Source organism: Scyliorhinus torazame, chromosome 2 (assembly GCF_047496885.1).
Source record: "Scyliorhinus torazame isolate Kashiwa2021f chromosome 2, sScyTor2.1, whole genome shotgun sequence".
Lineage (NCBI taxonomy): Eukaryota > Metazoa > Chordata > Chondrichthyes > Carcharhiniformes > Scyliorhinidae > Scyliorhinus > Scyliorhinus torazame.
Window position 1 is genome coordinate 69,868,352 of NC_092708.1, and position 17,220 is coordinate 69,885,571.

The 17,220-nt window shown below is 50.2% G+C and overlaps 1 protein-coding gene across 2 annotated transcripts in view; it reads left to right on the plus strand.

Moving 5' to 3' along the window:
- The window catches only part of dars1 (aspartyl-tRNA synthetase 1), a 135,373-nt gene extending 119,900 nt beyond the window's left edge, over positions 1 to 15,473 (plus strand). For both annotated transcript variants that reach the window (XM_072472229.1, XM_072472239.1), the window contains 4 exons: positions 8,254 to 8,334; positions 10,626 to 10,737; positions 14,707 to 14,778; positions 14,878 to 15,473. In XM_072472229.1, the coding sequence (XP_072328330.1) occupies positions 8,254 to 8,334; positions 10,626 to 10,737; positions 14,707 to 14,778; positions 14,878 to 14,969 (357 nt within the window). In that variant the 3' untranslated portion in view covers positions 14,970 to 15,473. The remainder of the gene's footprint in view (positions 1 to 8,253; positions 8,335 to 10,625; positions 10,738 to 14,706; positions 14,779 to 14,877) is intronic.
- The last annotated feature ends 1,747 nt before the right edge of the window (positions 15,474 to 17,220 follow it).

Below are 17,220 nucleotides of genomic sequence, written 5' to 3' on the forward strand. Positions count from 1 at the left end.
ATAAAATTCCACCGGGAATCCGTCCGGTCCCGGGGCCTTCCCCGCCTGCATGCTCCCAATCCCTTTTACCACCTCCTCCATCTCAATCTGTGCTCCCAGTCCCGCCCTCTCCTGCTCCTCCACCTTAGGGAATTCCAGCTGATCCAGGAAATGCATCATTCCCTCCTTCCCTTCCGGGGGCTGAGCCTTATATAACCTCTCATAAAATGCCTTGAACACCCCGTTCACTCTTTCCGCTCCCCGTTCCATCTCTCCCTCCTCATCTCTCACCCCACCTATCTCCCTCGCTGCTCCCCTCTTCCTCAATTGGTGGGCCAGTAGCCGACTCACCTTCTCTCCATACTCATACTGTACACCCTGTGCCCTCCTCCACTGTGCCTCTGCCTTACCCGTGGTCAGCAGGTCAAATTCCACTTGTAGCCTTTGTCTTTCCCTGTACAGTCCCTCCTCCGGTGCCTCCGCATATTGCCTGTCCATCCTCAGAAGTTCTTTCAGCAATCGCTCCCTTTCTTTACCCTCTTGCTTCCCTTTATGTACCGTTATGGATATCAGTTCCCCTCTAACCACTGCCTTCAACGCCTCACAGACCACTCCCACCTGAATCTCTCCGTTGTCATTAAGCTCCAAGTACCTTTCGATGCACCCCCTCACCCTTAAACATACCCCCTCATCCGCCAATAAGCCCATATCCATTCTCCAGAGTGGGTGCTGTTCTTTTTCCTCTCCTACCTCCTACCCAATGTGGATCGTGGTCCGAAATGGCTATGGCCGTATATTCCGTCCCTGTCACCTTCGGAATCAGTGCCCTTCCCAAGACAAAAAAGTCTATCCATGAGTATACTCTATGAGCATGGGAGAAAAATGAGAACTCCTTGCTCCTAGGCCTACTAAATCTCCAGGGGTCTACCCCTCCCATCTGTTCCATGAAGTCCTTGAGTACCTGGCCGCTGCCGGCCTCCTCCCGGTCCTGGACCTCGACCGGTCCAGCCCTGGATCAAGCACCGTATTGAAGTCTCCCGCCATTACCAACTTTCCAGCCTCCAGGTCCGGGATACGTCCCAACATACGCCTCATAAAATTTGCATCATCCCAGTTCGGGGCATATACGTTCACCAGAACCACCGCCTCCCCTTGCAATCTGCCACTCACCATCACATATCTACCCCCACTATCCGCCACTATGGTCTTTGCCTCAAATAGTACCCGTTTCCCCACTAAGATAGCCACCCCCCTGTTCTTCACATCTAAACCCGAATGAAACACCTGCCCCACCCATCCTTTGCGTAGTCTGACCTGGTCTATCAGTTTCAGATGCGTCTCCTGCAACATAACCACATCTGCCTTTAATTTCTTTAGGTGTGCGAGTACCCGTGCCCTTTTAATCGGCCCGTTCAGCCCTCTCACGTTCCACGTGATCAGCCGGGTTGGGGGGCTCTTTACCCCCCCCCCCTTGTCGACTAGCCATCCCCTTTTTTAACCCAGCTCTAACCCGGTTCCCACGTACCGTATATCCCCCCAACGGCGCCCTCCCACCTCGACCACCCCATCCCATAACAGCTCCCCTTCTCCTTAGCAGCAGCAACCCAGTTAACCCCTCCCCTCTTCCCCCCCCCCCTCTGCTAGATCCCCCTCTAGCGTAGTTGCACCCCCCATGTTGCTCCCAGAAGTCAGCGAACTCTGGCTGAACTCGGCTTCACCCCTTGTCCTCGGCCCCCACTGTGCGAGGCCCCCTCCTTCCTGCGTCCCTGTTCCCACCATAATTACCATAGCGCGGGAACAAAGCCCGCGTTTCCCACTCGGCCCCGCCCCTAATGGCCGGCGCCCACAGTTCCTCATACTCTCTCTCTCTCTCTCTTCCCCCCCCCCCCCCCCAACATGGGGAAGAGAGAAAAGTTCCAGGATCGCAAAATTAACAAATTGAAAAAACCATCCCCCCTCCCCTTTTTTCCCCCCCCCACCTCGCCCCACATAATCACCCCACCACTTTGTCCCAAAAGTTCTTTCTCTTGCCCGACTATTCCAGCTTCTCGTCCACAATGAATGTCCACGCCTCTTCTGCCGTCTCAAAGTAGTGGTGCTTCCCTTGGTGTGTGACCCACAATCTCGCCGGTTGCAACATTCCAAACTGGATCTTTTTGTGAAGCACCGCCTTAGCCCGATTAAAACTTGCCCTCCTTCTCGCCACCTCCGCACTCCAATCCTGGTATACGCGGATCACTGCGTTCTCCCACCTACAGCTCCAAGTTTTCTTCGCCCATCTGAGGACCGTCTCGCTGTCATTGTAGCGGAGAAACCTCACCACTATAGCTCGGGGTATTTCTCCAGCCTTCGGTCTTCGCGCCAGAACTCGATATGCTCCCTCCACCTCCAAGGGGCCCGCCAGGGCCTCCGATCCCGTTAGCGAGTGAAGCATCGTGCTCACATATGTCCCGACATCCGCCCGTTCTGCGCCTTCGGGAAGACCCAGAACTCTTAGATTCTTCCTCCTCGGGTTATTCTTCAGTACTTCCAACCTTTCCACACACCTTTTGTGCTGTGCCTCGTGCGTCTCTGTCTTCACCACCAGGCCCTGTATTTCGTCTTCATTTTCAGCAGCCTTTGCCTTCACGACCCGACGCTCCAGCTCGTGTGTCCTCTGCTCCTCCTTTAGCCCTTCAATCGCCTGTAATATCGGGGCCAACAGCTCCTTCTTCAACTCCTTTTTCAGCTCTTCCACACAGCGCCGCATGAACTCTTGTTGGTCCGGGCCCCATAACAAGCGGCCACCTTCCGACGCCATCTTGCTTTGAGCTTCCCTTCCTTGCCGCTGCTCCAGAGGATCCTCCACAATCCGGCCGCTATCCTCTCCCTTATCCATGCGTGTCCGGGGGGGGATTCCCTTCTGGTTTACCGCACAGTGTTTTTGGCCGTTTAAATTGCCGTTGGGGCTCCTATTAAGAGCCCAAAAGTCCGTTCCAACGGGAGCTGCCGAAACGTGCGACTTAGCTGGTCATCGCCGCATCCGGAAGTCCCCGTGTGTGTGTATTGTTATATGCACACATGCACTTGTGTGTCACATCCCTATCAGAAAGCAGTTAACAAAAACTAGTTTAATTTACCATACTTTGCCATGTTAGAATTATATGAATCTTTACAATGCAGAAATGTCTTCCAGATGCAGAACGGAGATAAGGGCACTGCTGATGAGGCGAGCATTTCATAGAATCCTGGAATCCGTACAGTGCAGGAGACCAAGGAGACCATTTGGCCCATTGGCTCTGCACTGACCCTCTGAAAGAGCACTTCACCCAAGTCCACTCCCTCGCCCTATCCCAATAACCCTTTAGCCTAATCTACACATCTTTGGGCACTAAGGGGCAATTTAGCCAATCCTCCTAACCTGCACATCTTTGGATTGTGAGAGGAAACCGGAGCACCTGGAGGAAACCAACGCAGACACAGGGAGAATGTGCAGATTCCGCACAGACAGTGACCCAGGCCAGGAATTGAACCTGGGTCCCTGGTGCTCTGAGGCAGCACCATGCCGCCCCATTTATTGATATCGCCTAATTGTCCTTGAGAAGGGAAATAAACATTAAGGTTTTTATATTGATCTTTGCCACGGAAGTTTGAGCTTGTAACCATGATTTAGTTCAGTATGGAAGATGAGGAGTGGGATTCTCTGTCAGCCAACGCCATTGAGAAATGCGATTGTACGGAGTATCTGTTCTGACGTCGAAATTGTGGCATGCGTCGGTTTGGTGCTAAATCACATTTCTCCAGTGCCTCGACAGCAAAGTCAATGTGTTGCACTCCGCACGCACAGTAAACGCCATTGGCGTATCATTAGCGGCTCTGACCCGGTATTCTCCATCTGGGGAGAATTCTCGACGGCGAGGTTCACTTGTGCTTGCAAAAATCGAGAAACAGGCGGCGTGACTGATGACTGAGAGGAGGTTGGTCACCGAGAGGCATTGCCGATCCGACAGTGGTCTGGCTGGGGGATTGGTGTTGGGAGAGGTGACATGCCCCCCCCCCCCCCCCCCCCCCCCCCCCTCCCAACCAGGACTGGGGCGGTGTCTCGGCACGGACTGCCATGTCCCACAAGGCAGCTTTCTTACTGACCACCCACCCTGGCTCCTGGTCCTGCAAAGTGACACCGGCTGTATGGGTGCCCCCGTCCCACCACCTCAGCCCCCACTCTCCGTCATACCACCCCACAACTGGGATACCCGTCGACGGGCATCATGTGGCCCACCTAAGGACAAGGTCCACAGTAGTCTCTACAGGAACGGACTGGGCCGTGGAGACAGCCGATGGTACCCCTGGCGGCAGGAACGGGTGCCAGGACCAGAGGCCCCCACGGTGCTGGACACCGACAGAGCCAGGAGTGCGGGGATTGGGGGGAGGGGGGAGGAGGAGGGTGACCCATCAGCCATGTCTGCACATGATAGCCGGGCAGTGTGCACAAAGCCTTCATCCTGGCACATGCGACGATTCCCAGCCTCTTCGAGGCGCACCCCGGCTGGGGAGATGGCTCAGGTGACGGGGGTTATCCGGTCGTGGCTATTGATATCTATCCAGAGGCCACAGACCGACGGAAAGACCCGCTACAATAATACCCATGCACCGACCAGGGGCACGATTAATCAGTGCTTTGGCATTCTGAAGATGCGGTTCAGGGGATGGTGGGATGGGGGTGGGACACCAGAGCGGTAAGCGCTGGCTGAACAGCGGTCCTGAGCCAAGCTCACCCCGAACGTCTGCCCATTTACCCTCCATGTCCCCTCTGCAGCCAGCCCAGACCAGTGCACCCCTCACACCCATCTGACAGAGCACCGAGGCAGGTTGTAACATTGTGCACAGGTGTTTAATGTGCAAACACATGTGCAGATAAGTGCCCTAGCCCCTATCACTAAACTGTGTCCTGCATCAGTGCCAACTTAACTTTTTTCTGGCCTTATGGGCCCTAACGCTACATCTAGGTGGATCCCCAGGCGGTACACCAGGAGTAGAGGTGGCCTGCCGTGATTTCCATCCTGCGACCTGGGTCCCTTTTGGCGGGCGTCTTCTGGGGCGACCGAGCCTGGATGGGCCCGACTGCTGCTCGGGTGTCCCAGGTGGCGTGGTGATGGCCTATTCTGCCCGCTGCCCACCAGATGCACCAGGGGCAGGAGGGGGCTTCTGACGTGTTGCGGGGTTCCAGCTGTGGGAGTCACCGACCCGTCCCATCACTTCCTCCCTCGGCCTGCCCGATGGCCCCCATGCTACTCCATGGGACAGGGGTGGGAGCAGAGCTATCCCCTGAGGCGGTCCTGCCACCTGGCACTGCCAGTCCTGGAGGCCCGCTGCCGTCTCGACTAGGGTCTGCATGCTTCCGGCCATGGAGCACGGAGTGGACCACCTCCGTTTGGGACTGTGCCACATCATGCTATGACTGTACCACCGCCTTTTGGGTCTTTGCCGTATCAGCCAGTGACTGTGCCATCTCTCACTGAGACTGGGCCACCTCCCTCTGTCAGCGCCACATTGGCCAGCGCCTGGACAATGTCGCTGATGCTCTCCAACATGGCCCGCTGTGACTGGGCACCGCTCAGGAGTGCTGCTGCAATGTCCAGGTGGCTCTGGTACAGGGATGCCTGTGAGAGGGCAGCCCTGTCCTGGGCCTCGACCACTGCCTGCACAGATTGCCCCAGGCCTTAAACATGCTGATCTATAGCCGAAACCCTCGCCCCCAAGGCCTCCACCGTGGATGCCACCTTTGCAGTATTGGCCTGGATGGCACTCATGGCCGGCACCACCACCTGCCCCTGCACGTGGTTGGACTCTTCCTCCTGCACCTGCGGGTACTGGATGCTCACAGACAGACCCTCATGCAGTCTCTGGCTCTGCGACTGCATCTCCACAAACATTGGCACTGTCCATTCCAGAAGCCTGAAACACATCTGGACGGCAGCTAATATTTAGGGACGTCCCGCCCTCCGATCATCCGCCCCCTCGAGAGTTCCTGCAGTACCAGAGCATGTGTGTCGTGCCCACCAGATTGTGTCCCAGGAGCCTCTTCACTGAAGTGCCCAACAGAGGCGAGTGTCTCTGGGATGGTGGGGGGTGTTGGAGACAGCTGTGACGGGGAAATCAGTGTCATCATTAAACTTGAGCTCCGGGGTGTTCGGGTCTATGGCTCACGTCCGTGTCGGTGTCCTCGTCGCCTTGGGCTGTGGCTGTGACTGGGGTTGGGGGACACCAGAAAGGCCGCCCCATTACCGGGGTGGGAGTGTGTTGGAGTGGAGAGTGGTGTGAGGGTGGTGTTGGGGGGGGAAGGGTGGGTTGACACACGTGGCACAGGGAACCGCACTCAGCGGGGCCTCACTTTCTCGCCCGACGCTGATATCCACCCCGGCGACAACCCTTTCCTCTGTTCCGCCGACCACGTCCAGTGCCCTCTGTCCTGCCGCACTGATGGCCCGCAGGCCCCCTGCAGTCACTTCCCGCTCCCTTCTCCTGGGCAGTCTTCTCCTGGGGGAGGGGGAAACAGAAAACGCAGAGTGTTAGAGAGTCCGATGCATGCAGGGGGTGGAAAGCTGGTGGCTTCAGTGGCCAGGGCACCTGGCCATAGCGGCCGGTATTTTTTGATTTGATTTGTTATTGTCACATGTATTAGTATAGAGTGAAAAGTATTGTTTCTTGCATGCTATAACGACAACGCATACCTTACATGGGAAAGGAAGGAGAGACTGCAGAATGTAATGTTAGTCATAGCTAGGGTGTAGAGAAATGATCAACTTAATACGAGGTAGGTCCATTCAAAAGTCTGATGGCAGTAGGGAAGAAGCTGTTCTTGAGTCGGTTGGTACGTGACCTCAAAAACTTGACGGAAGAAGGTGGAAGTCCGGGATGCGTGGGGTCCTTCATTTTGCTGGCTGCCTTTCCGAGGCAGCGGGAATTGTAGACATTGTCAATAGATGGGAGGGTGGTTTGCATGATGGATTGGGCTACATTCACGACCTTGTGTCGTTTCCTGCGGTCTTGAACAGAGCAGGGTCCATACGGTGGCAGCATGTGGTGCAAGGTGGAGGTTCGGCCGCCCCCTGGTGGGGGGATGGGGGTAGGGTTACAGGTATGTGGGACGGGGGTTGGTGCCAGGGGCACAGCACTACCTATTCACCCTGGCCGCCCTGAGGAGGTCATGCAGTTTCTTAGGGCACTGCTGGTCGGTCCGGACAGTAGTGCTGGTGGCATTTACAGTCTCTGCCACCTGCGCTCAGACACGGCGAACTGCGGCAGCTGGCAGCCTCCTTCCCGGCGGGGGTACAGGGTTGCCCACCTCTCCTGCACGGCGTCCAGTGGGGTCTCAAGCTCGGCCTCCGTAAATCAGGATGCCGCTCTCCTTGCTGACTAGGATGGTGTGTGTGGGGGGTGAAGTGTGTGTATATGCGGCTGTAGCTTGTCAGCCTCCTGAGTGTCAATTATGAATCGGGCGAATCCTGCACAGTTTCTTATTGGAATCGATTGTGTTCCACGTGGTGCCGGCGCTAGCCCCTCAATGGTCGTTGAATTGGCTAATTTTTTTAAATAATCTTTATTGCCACAAGTAGGTTTACATTAACACTCAATGAAGTTACTGTGAAAAGCCCCATAGTCGCCACATTCCGGCGTCTGGGTACACAGAGGGAGAATTCAGAATGTCCAAATTACTGAACTGTGCGTCTTTCGCGACTTGGGGGGGGAAACCGGAGCACCCAGAGGAAACCCACGCAGACACAGGGAGAACGGGTAGATTCCACACAGGCAGTGACCCAAGCCGGGAATCGACCCTGGGACCCTGGCGCTGTGAAGCAACAGTGCTAACCACTATGCTACCGTGCCGTGGTCCAGGTGCAGCACCAGTTTTGCTGTCGTAGAACTCCGCGAATCCTGCGCCGGCGTCAACACTTAGTGTAAGAATAGAGAATTCCGCCGAAGGTCTCTGGTTTTGTTCTTTAACCTGTGTTCCCTTTAAATCTTTGCCATATACTTTGTATTGTGTTAAATCAGTAAGTAATTGTGAATGAGTTTGTGATGGGAGCAAAGTGGAGTCTCATTCTTACCTTTGAATTGATAATTTTGCTAATGAAAATCGGCTGCCTTAATGCATGTTTTAAGGCACTGTTGGCATGTACTTGTTTTAGTGTGTCGGGTGAGTTATATTTTAACTATAGAACAATTTGCATATACCAAAAATCTGAATTACTATGCATGTATAATCGGATCAATTTTACTTTTTTTTTGTCTCAGTATGATACAGATTTCTATATCCTTGACAAATATCCTCTTGCTGTGAGGCCTTTCTATACCATGCCAGACCCACATGACCCTGTGAGTAAAACTATTATTTTGCTTTAACTGAAGTCACGTGAGGGGTGTGGGGGCGCTGGATGCGGAGAAGGCTTTTGATCAAATGGAGCAGTGTTTGTGGTGTTGGGGTTACGCCTAAGTTTGTGGCACGGGTGGAATTGCTGTATAAGGATCCAATGACATGTTAGCGCACAAGTGAGATGAATTCAGGGTAATTTCCATTGCATAGAGGAACTATGTCCGATGTCCCCCCTTCTATTTGTACTGGCTATAGATCCCTTGGCCATAGTGCTGTTGTGCTCGGATAAATGGAGGAGTATGGTGAAAAACATAGATAAGGAGACCAAAACTGCACACAGTGAGGAAGCTGGAGGGTGGAGCACAGGCTGCCCCTGTGTGCTGATCATTTGTTGCTGTATATTTCTAATCCGGGCTCTTCAATGGTGGATATAATAGAGCTACTTAGGAGATTTGGGGATTTTTCAGGCTTTAAGTTAAATATGACAAAAAGTGAGTGTTTTCTGGTGTCTTTTCCAGGGGAGGGAGTTGGGGTGGGGGGTTTGCCATTTCGGGTGGCAACAACCCACTTCAGGTATTTGGGAGTGCAGGTGACTCGGGATTGGGCCCAGCTCTGTAAGTTGAACTTTACGAGTCTGGTGGACAGGGCCAAGGCAGATCGATCAATGTGGGAGAATCTTTTTTTAATTTTTTTATTTTTTTCCCCCTTTTTTCACATTTTCTAGGTGGGACAATCTTTCCCTATCTTTGGCAGGTCGGATGCAGGCGGTTAAGATGAACGTTTTGCTGTGATTTTTATTTTTATTTCATGCCTGCCAGTCTTTTTGCCAGAATTGTTTTTTATGGGGATGGATAGGTTGGTTTTCTCATTTATGTGGGCAGGTAAGGTGGCAAGTGTTAGGAGGTCGGTACTTCAAGAGTAGGTGATAGTTGGGGGGCTAGGCCCTTCCGAACGTGTTGTACTATTATTGGGCAGCGAGTGCAGAGAGGGTGCGGGGTTGAAGCAGGAGGACAAAGGCTTTGTGGGTGAGGATGGAGGCAGGCTCTTGCAAGGGTTGTGAGCTCTGGCAACGGTATCGCTCCCGTTTGCCCCAGGGAAATTCTTGGAGAGTTCTGTGGTAGTGGTCATGCTCAAAATATGGAGGCAATTTCGGAGCCACTTTAGGTTGAGGGCAGGGTCGAAGTTGATGCCGATCAGAGGGAACCACAGGTTTGAGCCAGGCAGGATAAATGCAAGGTTTCGTGGATGGGAAGAGCAAGGGGTGATGGAGATGAAGGACTTGTTTTTGGAAGGGCGGTTTGCAGGTTTGGAGGAGTTGGGAGAGAAGTTTGGCTCCCACGTGATGACGGTTTCAGGTACATGCAGCTGCCGGATTTTGCAAAAAAGGTTTTTCTGGCCTTTCCGGTGGCACCGCCCTCCTCGTTGTTGGAAGGGTGTGTTAGTTGGGGGCGGAAGGGGTTATCCCGGCGATCTATGGGAGGCTTTTGGAGGAGAATAAGGAGGGGGTAAAGGCTAAGAGGGAGAAGCAGCTTGGGATGGCGCTGGACTTGGGGCTGTGATGTGAGGTGCTGCAGAGGGTGAATGCCTCAACCTCGTGTGCGAGGCTGGGGTTGATGCAGCTAAAGGTAGTACACAAGTGCACCTGTCGAAGTCGAGGATGCACCGGCTGTTTGAGGGGGTGGAGGATATTTGTGAGTGGTGTGGGAGGGGCCCAGACAATCATGTGCATATGTCCTGTTCCTGCCTGAAGTTGGAGAAATTTTGGAGGTAGTTCTTCAGCACCATGATTGTGATCTTGCATGTGGATTTAGAGTCCAGTCCCCATGGAGACACTATTTGGGGTGTCAGATTTGCCAGAATTGCAGAGGAGAGCAGGGGCAGATGTTTTCGCTTTCACCTTGTTGATCACTCGCAGGCGGGTTCTGTTCGAGTGGCAGTCAGCTTCTCCACCCTGTGCCTCGATGTGACTAGGGGATTTAATGGAGTTCTTACACTTCGAAAAGGTGAAATTCACTTTAAGAGGGGTGGGTGAGGGATTCCATAAAAGCTGGGGTTTGTTTATACTACATTTTGGGGAGCTGGTTACCATCAACTGCTGGAGGGGTGGTGATGGAGAGAGGTTGGAAGAGGGTTAGGGGGCGGGTTCAGGGGTTGGTGCTGGGTTTATTTTGTTTTGTAATGTGTTAAATGTAAAAATGCTAAAATTTGAATAAAAATATTTTTTTTAAGAACTGAAGTCATAATTAATGAAAAAACATTTAGATATTTTAATGACAATTTTTTAAACATCCAGAAATACTCCAACTCGTACGACATGTTTATGAGAGGAGAGGAGATTTTGTCCGGTGCACAGAGAATTCATGACCCTCAGCTTCTGACTGACCGAGCTCTGCAGCTTGGGATAGGTACATATATTTATATACAGTTTTTGTAAAATCGGATATTTTGGTATCCCTTGTCTGGATCACTGGATAAAAATGTAAACCGAGATGATTGGCTTAAAACTTGGAATGAGCTTGATAAAGTCAGTGGCAGAGTTGTGGATTATTGGTCCTCCAGCCTGATTACAATTGTGGTCCCGAAGACAGTTGGTCAGTCGTGAGGAGGTGGGGGTAGTGGGGAAAGGTGAGGTGCACAGGGGCGGTTGGTTGGGGGGGAGCAGGGGAAGGTCAGCTGCCCACGAGCGATGGGGTATCTCGGTGATCCCTGAAAGGTCTTCAGGAGGCCTGTGAATCTGGCCGCCAGCACATGATTCGGAAACACCAGTTTGAACGTAGAAAATCTCTTTAACTTGAGAGAAATCAAAATAGCCGATCAGAGAAACACCTCTTGGAACGCTGGATGCTGTTAGGCGAACGGGAGGGGGTCTGTGCCTTGGGAAAGGGAGGGGGTCGGACCTCGGGAAAGGGAATGAGTCTGTGCCTCGGGAAAGAGAGGGGGTCCAGTCCTCGGGAAAGGGTGGGGGTCCGGTCCTTGGGAAAGGGAGGGGGTCCAGACCTCGGGAAAGGGAGGGGCTCCAGACCTCAGGAACGGGCGGGGGGTCGGGCCTCGGGGAAGGGAGGGGGTCAGGCCTCGGAAAGGGAAGGGGTCGGGCCTCGAAGAGGTGAGTGAATGTGTTTGTGTGCACAAGAATATGCATATTTGTGCGTGTGAGGGTGTGTGTCTGTGTGTCAGGAGGGGTGTCTGTGTGTGAGAGGGTGTGTCTGTGCGTGTGAGTGTGTGTGCCTGCGTGTGAGTGTGTGTGCCTGCGTGTGAGTGTGTGTGCCTGCGTGTGAGGGTGTGCGCCTGCGTGTGAGGGTGTGCGCCTGCGTGTGAGGGCGTGTGCCTGCGTGTGAGGGCGTGTGCCTGCGTGTGAGGGCGTGTGCCTGTGTGAGGGCGTGTGCCTGCGTGTGAGGGTGTGTTTGTGCTGTAATCATGCCTGTCTGCGTGTGAGGGCGTGTGTGTGTGTGAGGGCGTGTGTCTGTGCGTGTGTGGGTGTGTGTTTGTGCATGTGAGCATGTTTGTGCGTGTGTTATGCATGTGAGGGTGTGTCGGGGTGTGTGTTTGTGCGTGTGAGGGTGTGTCTGTGTGTGAGGGGGGGGTGCGTGTGAGGATGTGTCTGTGCGTGAGGGGGGGTGCCTGCGTGTGTTTGTGCGTGTGAGCGTGTGTGTTTGTGCATGAGGGTGTGTCTGCGTGTGTGGGTGTGTGTTTGCGTGTGAGGCTGTGTCTGCTTGAGGGGGGGTGTCTGTGCATGTGAGGGTGTGTGGCTGTGCGTGTGAGCGTGTGAATTTGAGGATGTGAGGGTGTATATTTGTGCGTGTGGGGTGGGGAGTTTCTGTGTGTGTGGGGGGGGCCTGTGGTGTGGGGGGGGATGTCTGTGCGTGTGATGGTGTGAAGGTGTATGTCTCTGCTAGTGAGGATGTACATTTGAGGATGTGAGGGTGTTTATTTGTGCATGTGAGAGGTGTATTTATGTGTGAGGATGAGTGTGTGCGTGAGGGTGTTAATGTGAGAGAGATGTGAACGTGTGTTTGTCAGTGTGAGAGAGAGATTAAACAAAGAACAAAGAAAAATTACAGCACAGGAACAGGCCCTTCGGCCCTCCAAGCCTGCGCTGATCCAGATCCTCTATCTAAAACTGTTGCCTATTTTCTAAGGATCTGTATCCCTCTGCTCCCTGCCCATTCATGTATCTGTCTAGATACCTCTTAAATGAAATGAAAATCGCTTATTGTCACAAGTAGGCTTCAAATGAAGTTACTGTGAAAAGCCCCTAGTCACCACATTCCGGCGCCTGTTCGGGGAGGCTGGTACGGGAATTGAACCGTGCTGCTGGCCTGCCTTGGTCTGCTTTCAAAGCCAGCGATTTAGCCCTGTGCTAACCCAGCCCCTGACGCTATCGTGCCCGCCTCTACCACATCCGCCGGCAATGCGTTCCAGGCACCTACCACCCTCTGCGTAAAGAACGTTCCACGCATATCTCCCTTAAACTTTTCCCCACTCATCTTGAACTCATGACCCCTAGTAATTGAGTCCCCAACTCTGGGAAAAAGCTTCTTGCTATCCACCCTGTCTATACCTCTCATGATTTTGTAGACCTCAATGAGGTCCCCCCTCAACCTCCGTCTTTCTAATGAAAATAATCCTAATCTACTCAACCCTCTTCATAGCTAGAGCCCTCCCTACCAGGCAACATCCTGGTGAACCTCCTCTGCACCTTCTCCAAAGCATCCACATCCTTTTGGCAATGTGGCGACCAGAACTGTACGCAGTATTCCAAATGTGGCCGAACCAAAGTCTTATACAACTGTAACATGACCTGCCAACTCTTGTACTCAATACCCCTTCCGATGAAGGAAAGCATGCCGTATGCCTTCTTGACCACTCTATCGACCTGCACAGCCACCTTCAGGGTACAATGGACCTGAACACCCAGATCTCTCTGTACATTAATTTTCCCCAGAGCTTTTTCATTTACCGTATAGTTCGCTCTTGAATTGGACCTTCCAAAATACATCACCTCTCATTTGCCCGGATTGAACTCCATCTGCCATTTCTCCGCCCAACTCTCTAATCTATCTATATTCTGCTGTATTCTCTGACAGTCCCCTTCACTATCTGCTACTCCACCAATCTTAGTGTCATCTGCAAACTTGCTAATCAGATGTGTGTGTATACGTCTGATATTGTAATCGGCTTTCCAGCATCATTCCTCCCATTAAAAATTACAAAGGGAAAAACGTGTATATTTTTAATCCGATAACCTTTTAATTATTACCAAATTAATCACATAATCAGAATCACATTACTATAATGCCTTCGGCCCATTGAGTCTGCACCGACGTACTTGCCAGCACTTAGCCCATAGCCTTGAATTTTATGACGTGCCAAGTACTCGTCCAGGTACTTTTTAAAGGATGTGAGGCAACCCGCTTTGACCAGCCTCACAGGCAGTGCATTCCAGACCGTCACCACTCCCTGGGTAGAAAAGCTTTTCCTCTAATCCCCCTAAACTTTGCACCCTCACTTTAAACTTGTGACCCCTCGTACCTGACACTTCAACTGAGGGGAACAGCTGCTCCCTATCCACCCTGTATGTAGCTAGAAAAGACTTGTTTACATTTGATTTCTGTGTTTGCATCTATTTTGCGGGAAGAAAGGTGACTTCGACATTATGAGAATGCTTGATGTCCCCCGATGTTCTTGGGAGGTCATTAGCGGTTCCACAGCTCAAAGTTTGGGAAACCAGGGGCTAGTTGGTCCAGGAGACGGGAGTCCAGGAGAAGGGAGTTTTTTCCCACACTACTTATTGACACTAAATTTGATAACTTGTAAGACCATACGATATAGGAGCAGAATTGGCTCACTGGGCCCATCGAGTCTGCTCCGCCATTCAATCATGGCTGATAATTTTCTCATCCCCATTCTCCTGCCTTCTCCCCATAACCTCTGATCCCCTTTTTGATCAAAAACTTATCTATCTCTGTTTTAAAGACACTCCTTGATTTGGCCTCCACAGCCTTCTGCGGCCAAGAGTTCCACAGATTCTTCATTCTTCATCAGGCTGAAGAAATTCCTCCTCATCTCTGTTTTAAATAATCGTCCCTTGTCGAACAAGTATTATTGTTGTGGTATTTTTGAAACTTTTTATTAAGGCATTTATGATTTTATAACAATTTCAAATGTAAGCATAACTCTGTAAATAACACACACCCTCAACCAACAACCATACCCAGCCAACATGGCTCCTCCTCCTCCACTCGCTGATCACGCCTAAACTATGTACCAACAAGTATTACTGTTGCCATTTTATTTAATATCTTCTGCTGTCATGTAATCAAGTTAAATAAATCTTTGATGTTTAATATTTCAACTTTTTTTTCACTTTTGTACAGATATAGAAAAGATAAAGTCATACATTGATTCCTTCCGTTATGGTGCTCCTCCACATGCAGGTGGTGGCATAGGTAATGTATTGTTTCTGCTCTTGGCAAATTACAGATGGTTACCAGTCGGTTTTGTATGTAATTCTGTACATCCTTTTTTTCTTTTTCCTTGACATTTAGGTTTGGAACGGGTCACCATGTTGTATCTGGGATTGCACAATATACGTCAGACATCTATGTTCCCTCGTGACCCCAAGCGGCTAACTCCATGAAAATGTCCACAGGATACAAAGACTTGTTGATCTAGCATTGTAAACTGGTGTGTGTTTTTTTCAAAAATTATCAGTAATTAATACTAATAAGTGCCAAAATGACATCGTTTCCATTGCACTGATAAGTTGCTATGTTCACATTCGATCAGGCAGTTTTGAAATTTTAACAAAATTTTAAATTATTAGACTGAACATTGAACTTCTGTAAAGAATAAAACAGCACGACATGACCATTTCTAATGTAACAACAATTTACAGGATATTTGAAGATTATAGAGAGCTTATTGTAATTCATAGAGCACTGTATATGGGCTACATTATGTTATAGTTTGCATGTGGGAATTTACAGAATGGTTTGCAGTAATAGTCTTAAATTGTGGTAGATCAAAGTAAGAAAATTAAAAAGTGCAGGTGGTGAGATAGCAACTTCATGTGGTAGCAAATTTTCACTTTTAAATAAATTCTAGACTCAACAAATTGCAATAAATTGATTAATACTTAAAATGTGAAGTGATTTTCTACCTTACTCTGTTGTGGATTAACTTGCTAATTAGCAACTGATACATTTCCAGCATTTAGGAACAGATCTCAACTTATACATTTCCAGGATTTATGAAACGATGTCAGGGCTTTCCCCCCTTGCTGTTGCTGCCATAACCTCTCTTATTTTTTAATATAAATTTAGAGTACCTAATTATTTTTTCCAATTAAGGGGCAATTTAGCATGGCCAATCCACCTAACCTGCACAGCTTTGGGTTGTGGGGGCAAAACCCACGCAGACACTGGGAGAACGTGCAAACTCCACACTGACAGTAACCCAGGGCCGGGATTCAAACCCGGGTCCTCAGTGCCGTAGGCAGCAATGCTAACCACTGTGCCACCGTGCTGCCCCTAACCTCTCTACTTTAAAAACAGCCTTCCTACTATCACTAAGAATTTATTTGGGAGTGGGTTCACCTTTTAACTGCTGCATTTTGTTTGCTCTATTAAATTCATTTGAACTGTGGCACAAATTTTGGAGCTGCAATAAATATACTCTTGAGTGCAACAAAACTGGTCATCCTATAAGCAAGGCCTTGCGGTCCCCAACGTCTAGTTCCATACGTGATCCAATGTTATAAAAGTAGAATCCTGAGGTTCTAACAGTACAAGACCGATGGTAAAACGAGCAGTTTAACATGAAATCCATGAAGAGATTAATGTCTTCATTGCTAAATTTTATCTAATTTTTATTGCTCTCTGTAACCACAAAATAGATTATGCAAACTTGAGAGGCTGCATTGTAATGTGTTGGCACAATTGGAGGACAAGGCACACCCAATATTAGTAACCAATGCAGCAACACACACAGATATCTAGAGGTGTTGGGATGTGTTAATGACCCAATGTCTCAATCTGAACAGTTTTAATGGCTATTGCACTTCCTTCAGACAAAACTAAATTTATTAACCACCATTTGGTTCAGCAGTAAAAACAGAAAATGCTAAAAATATTAATTAGGTCTGGCAACATCTGTGGAGAGCAAAGCCATTAGTGACAGGTCAGTGACTCTGCGTCACAGTTCTAAAGGGTCACCAACCTGAAGCATGAACTGTTACTCTCCACAGATGCTGCTTGACCTGATAAGTATTTCCAGAATTTCCTGGGTTTTTTTTGTAGATTTCCAGCATCCACAGTATTTTCCCTTATCATTGCTTCAGCAGGTTTGGGTTCATACAGTAAAATTAAAAAACTGGCTCTCTGGCAATTAGCATTACGGGTTCTTCCAACATCTCCATCGAAGCCCTGAAATGTGACCTAAATTCCAGGCCAGGCCAGTCAGTACGTGGCTTAAAGTGCCTTTTCATTGTTTCTATATTTTTAAGTCCAGCAATTTAAGTATCCATTATAAACGAGCAGTCAACCCTAGTCTACACTATCTACTCAAGTTTCAACCCATACATCCATTTACTTACTGCCTCATGTCACACAGCCCCGAGGAAAAGGCAAAAATGACAGTTTATGAAAAACTAACATTCCTCTCCAACTATAAAGCAATTAGACAAAACTCCAGGAGACTGCAGAAACTCGAATCTTCCTATTGCCTCACACTGGCAATGTGTTTCCAAAGGAATTTGCCCAGCTTCCTTTTCAATGACAGCAGGGAAACTATTCTGCACAATTCTGTAGTCTGTTCCAGCAACCATTTTCTCTGAGGGGGACGAAGAACTTCTAATATATATCGTAACTCTTGCCACTAATTTTATATGC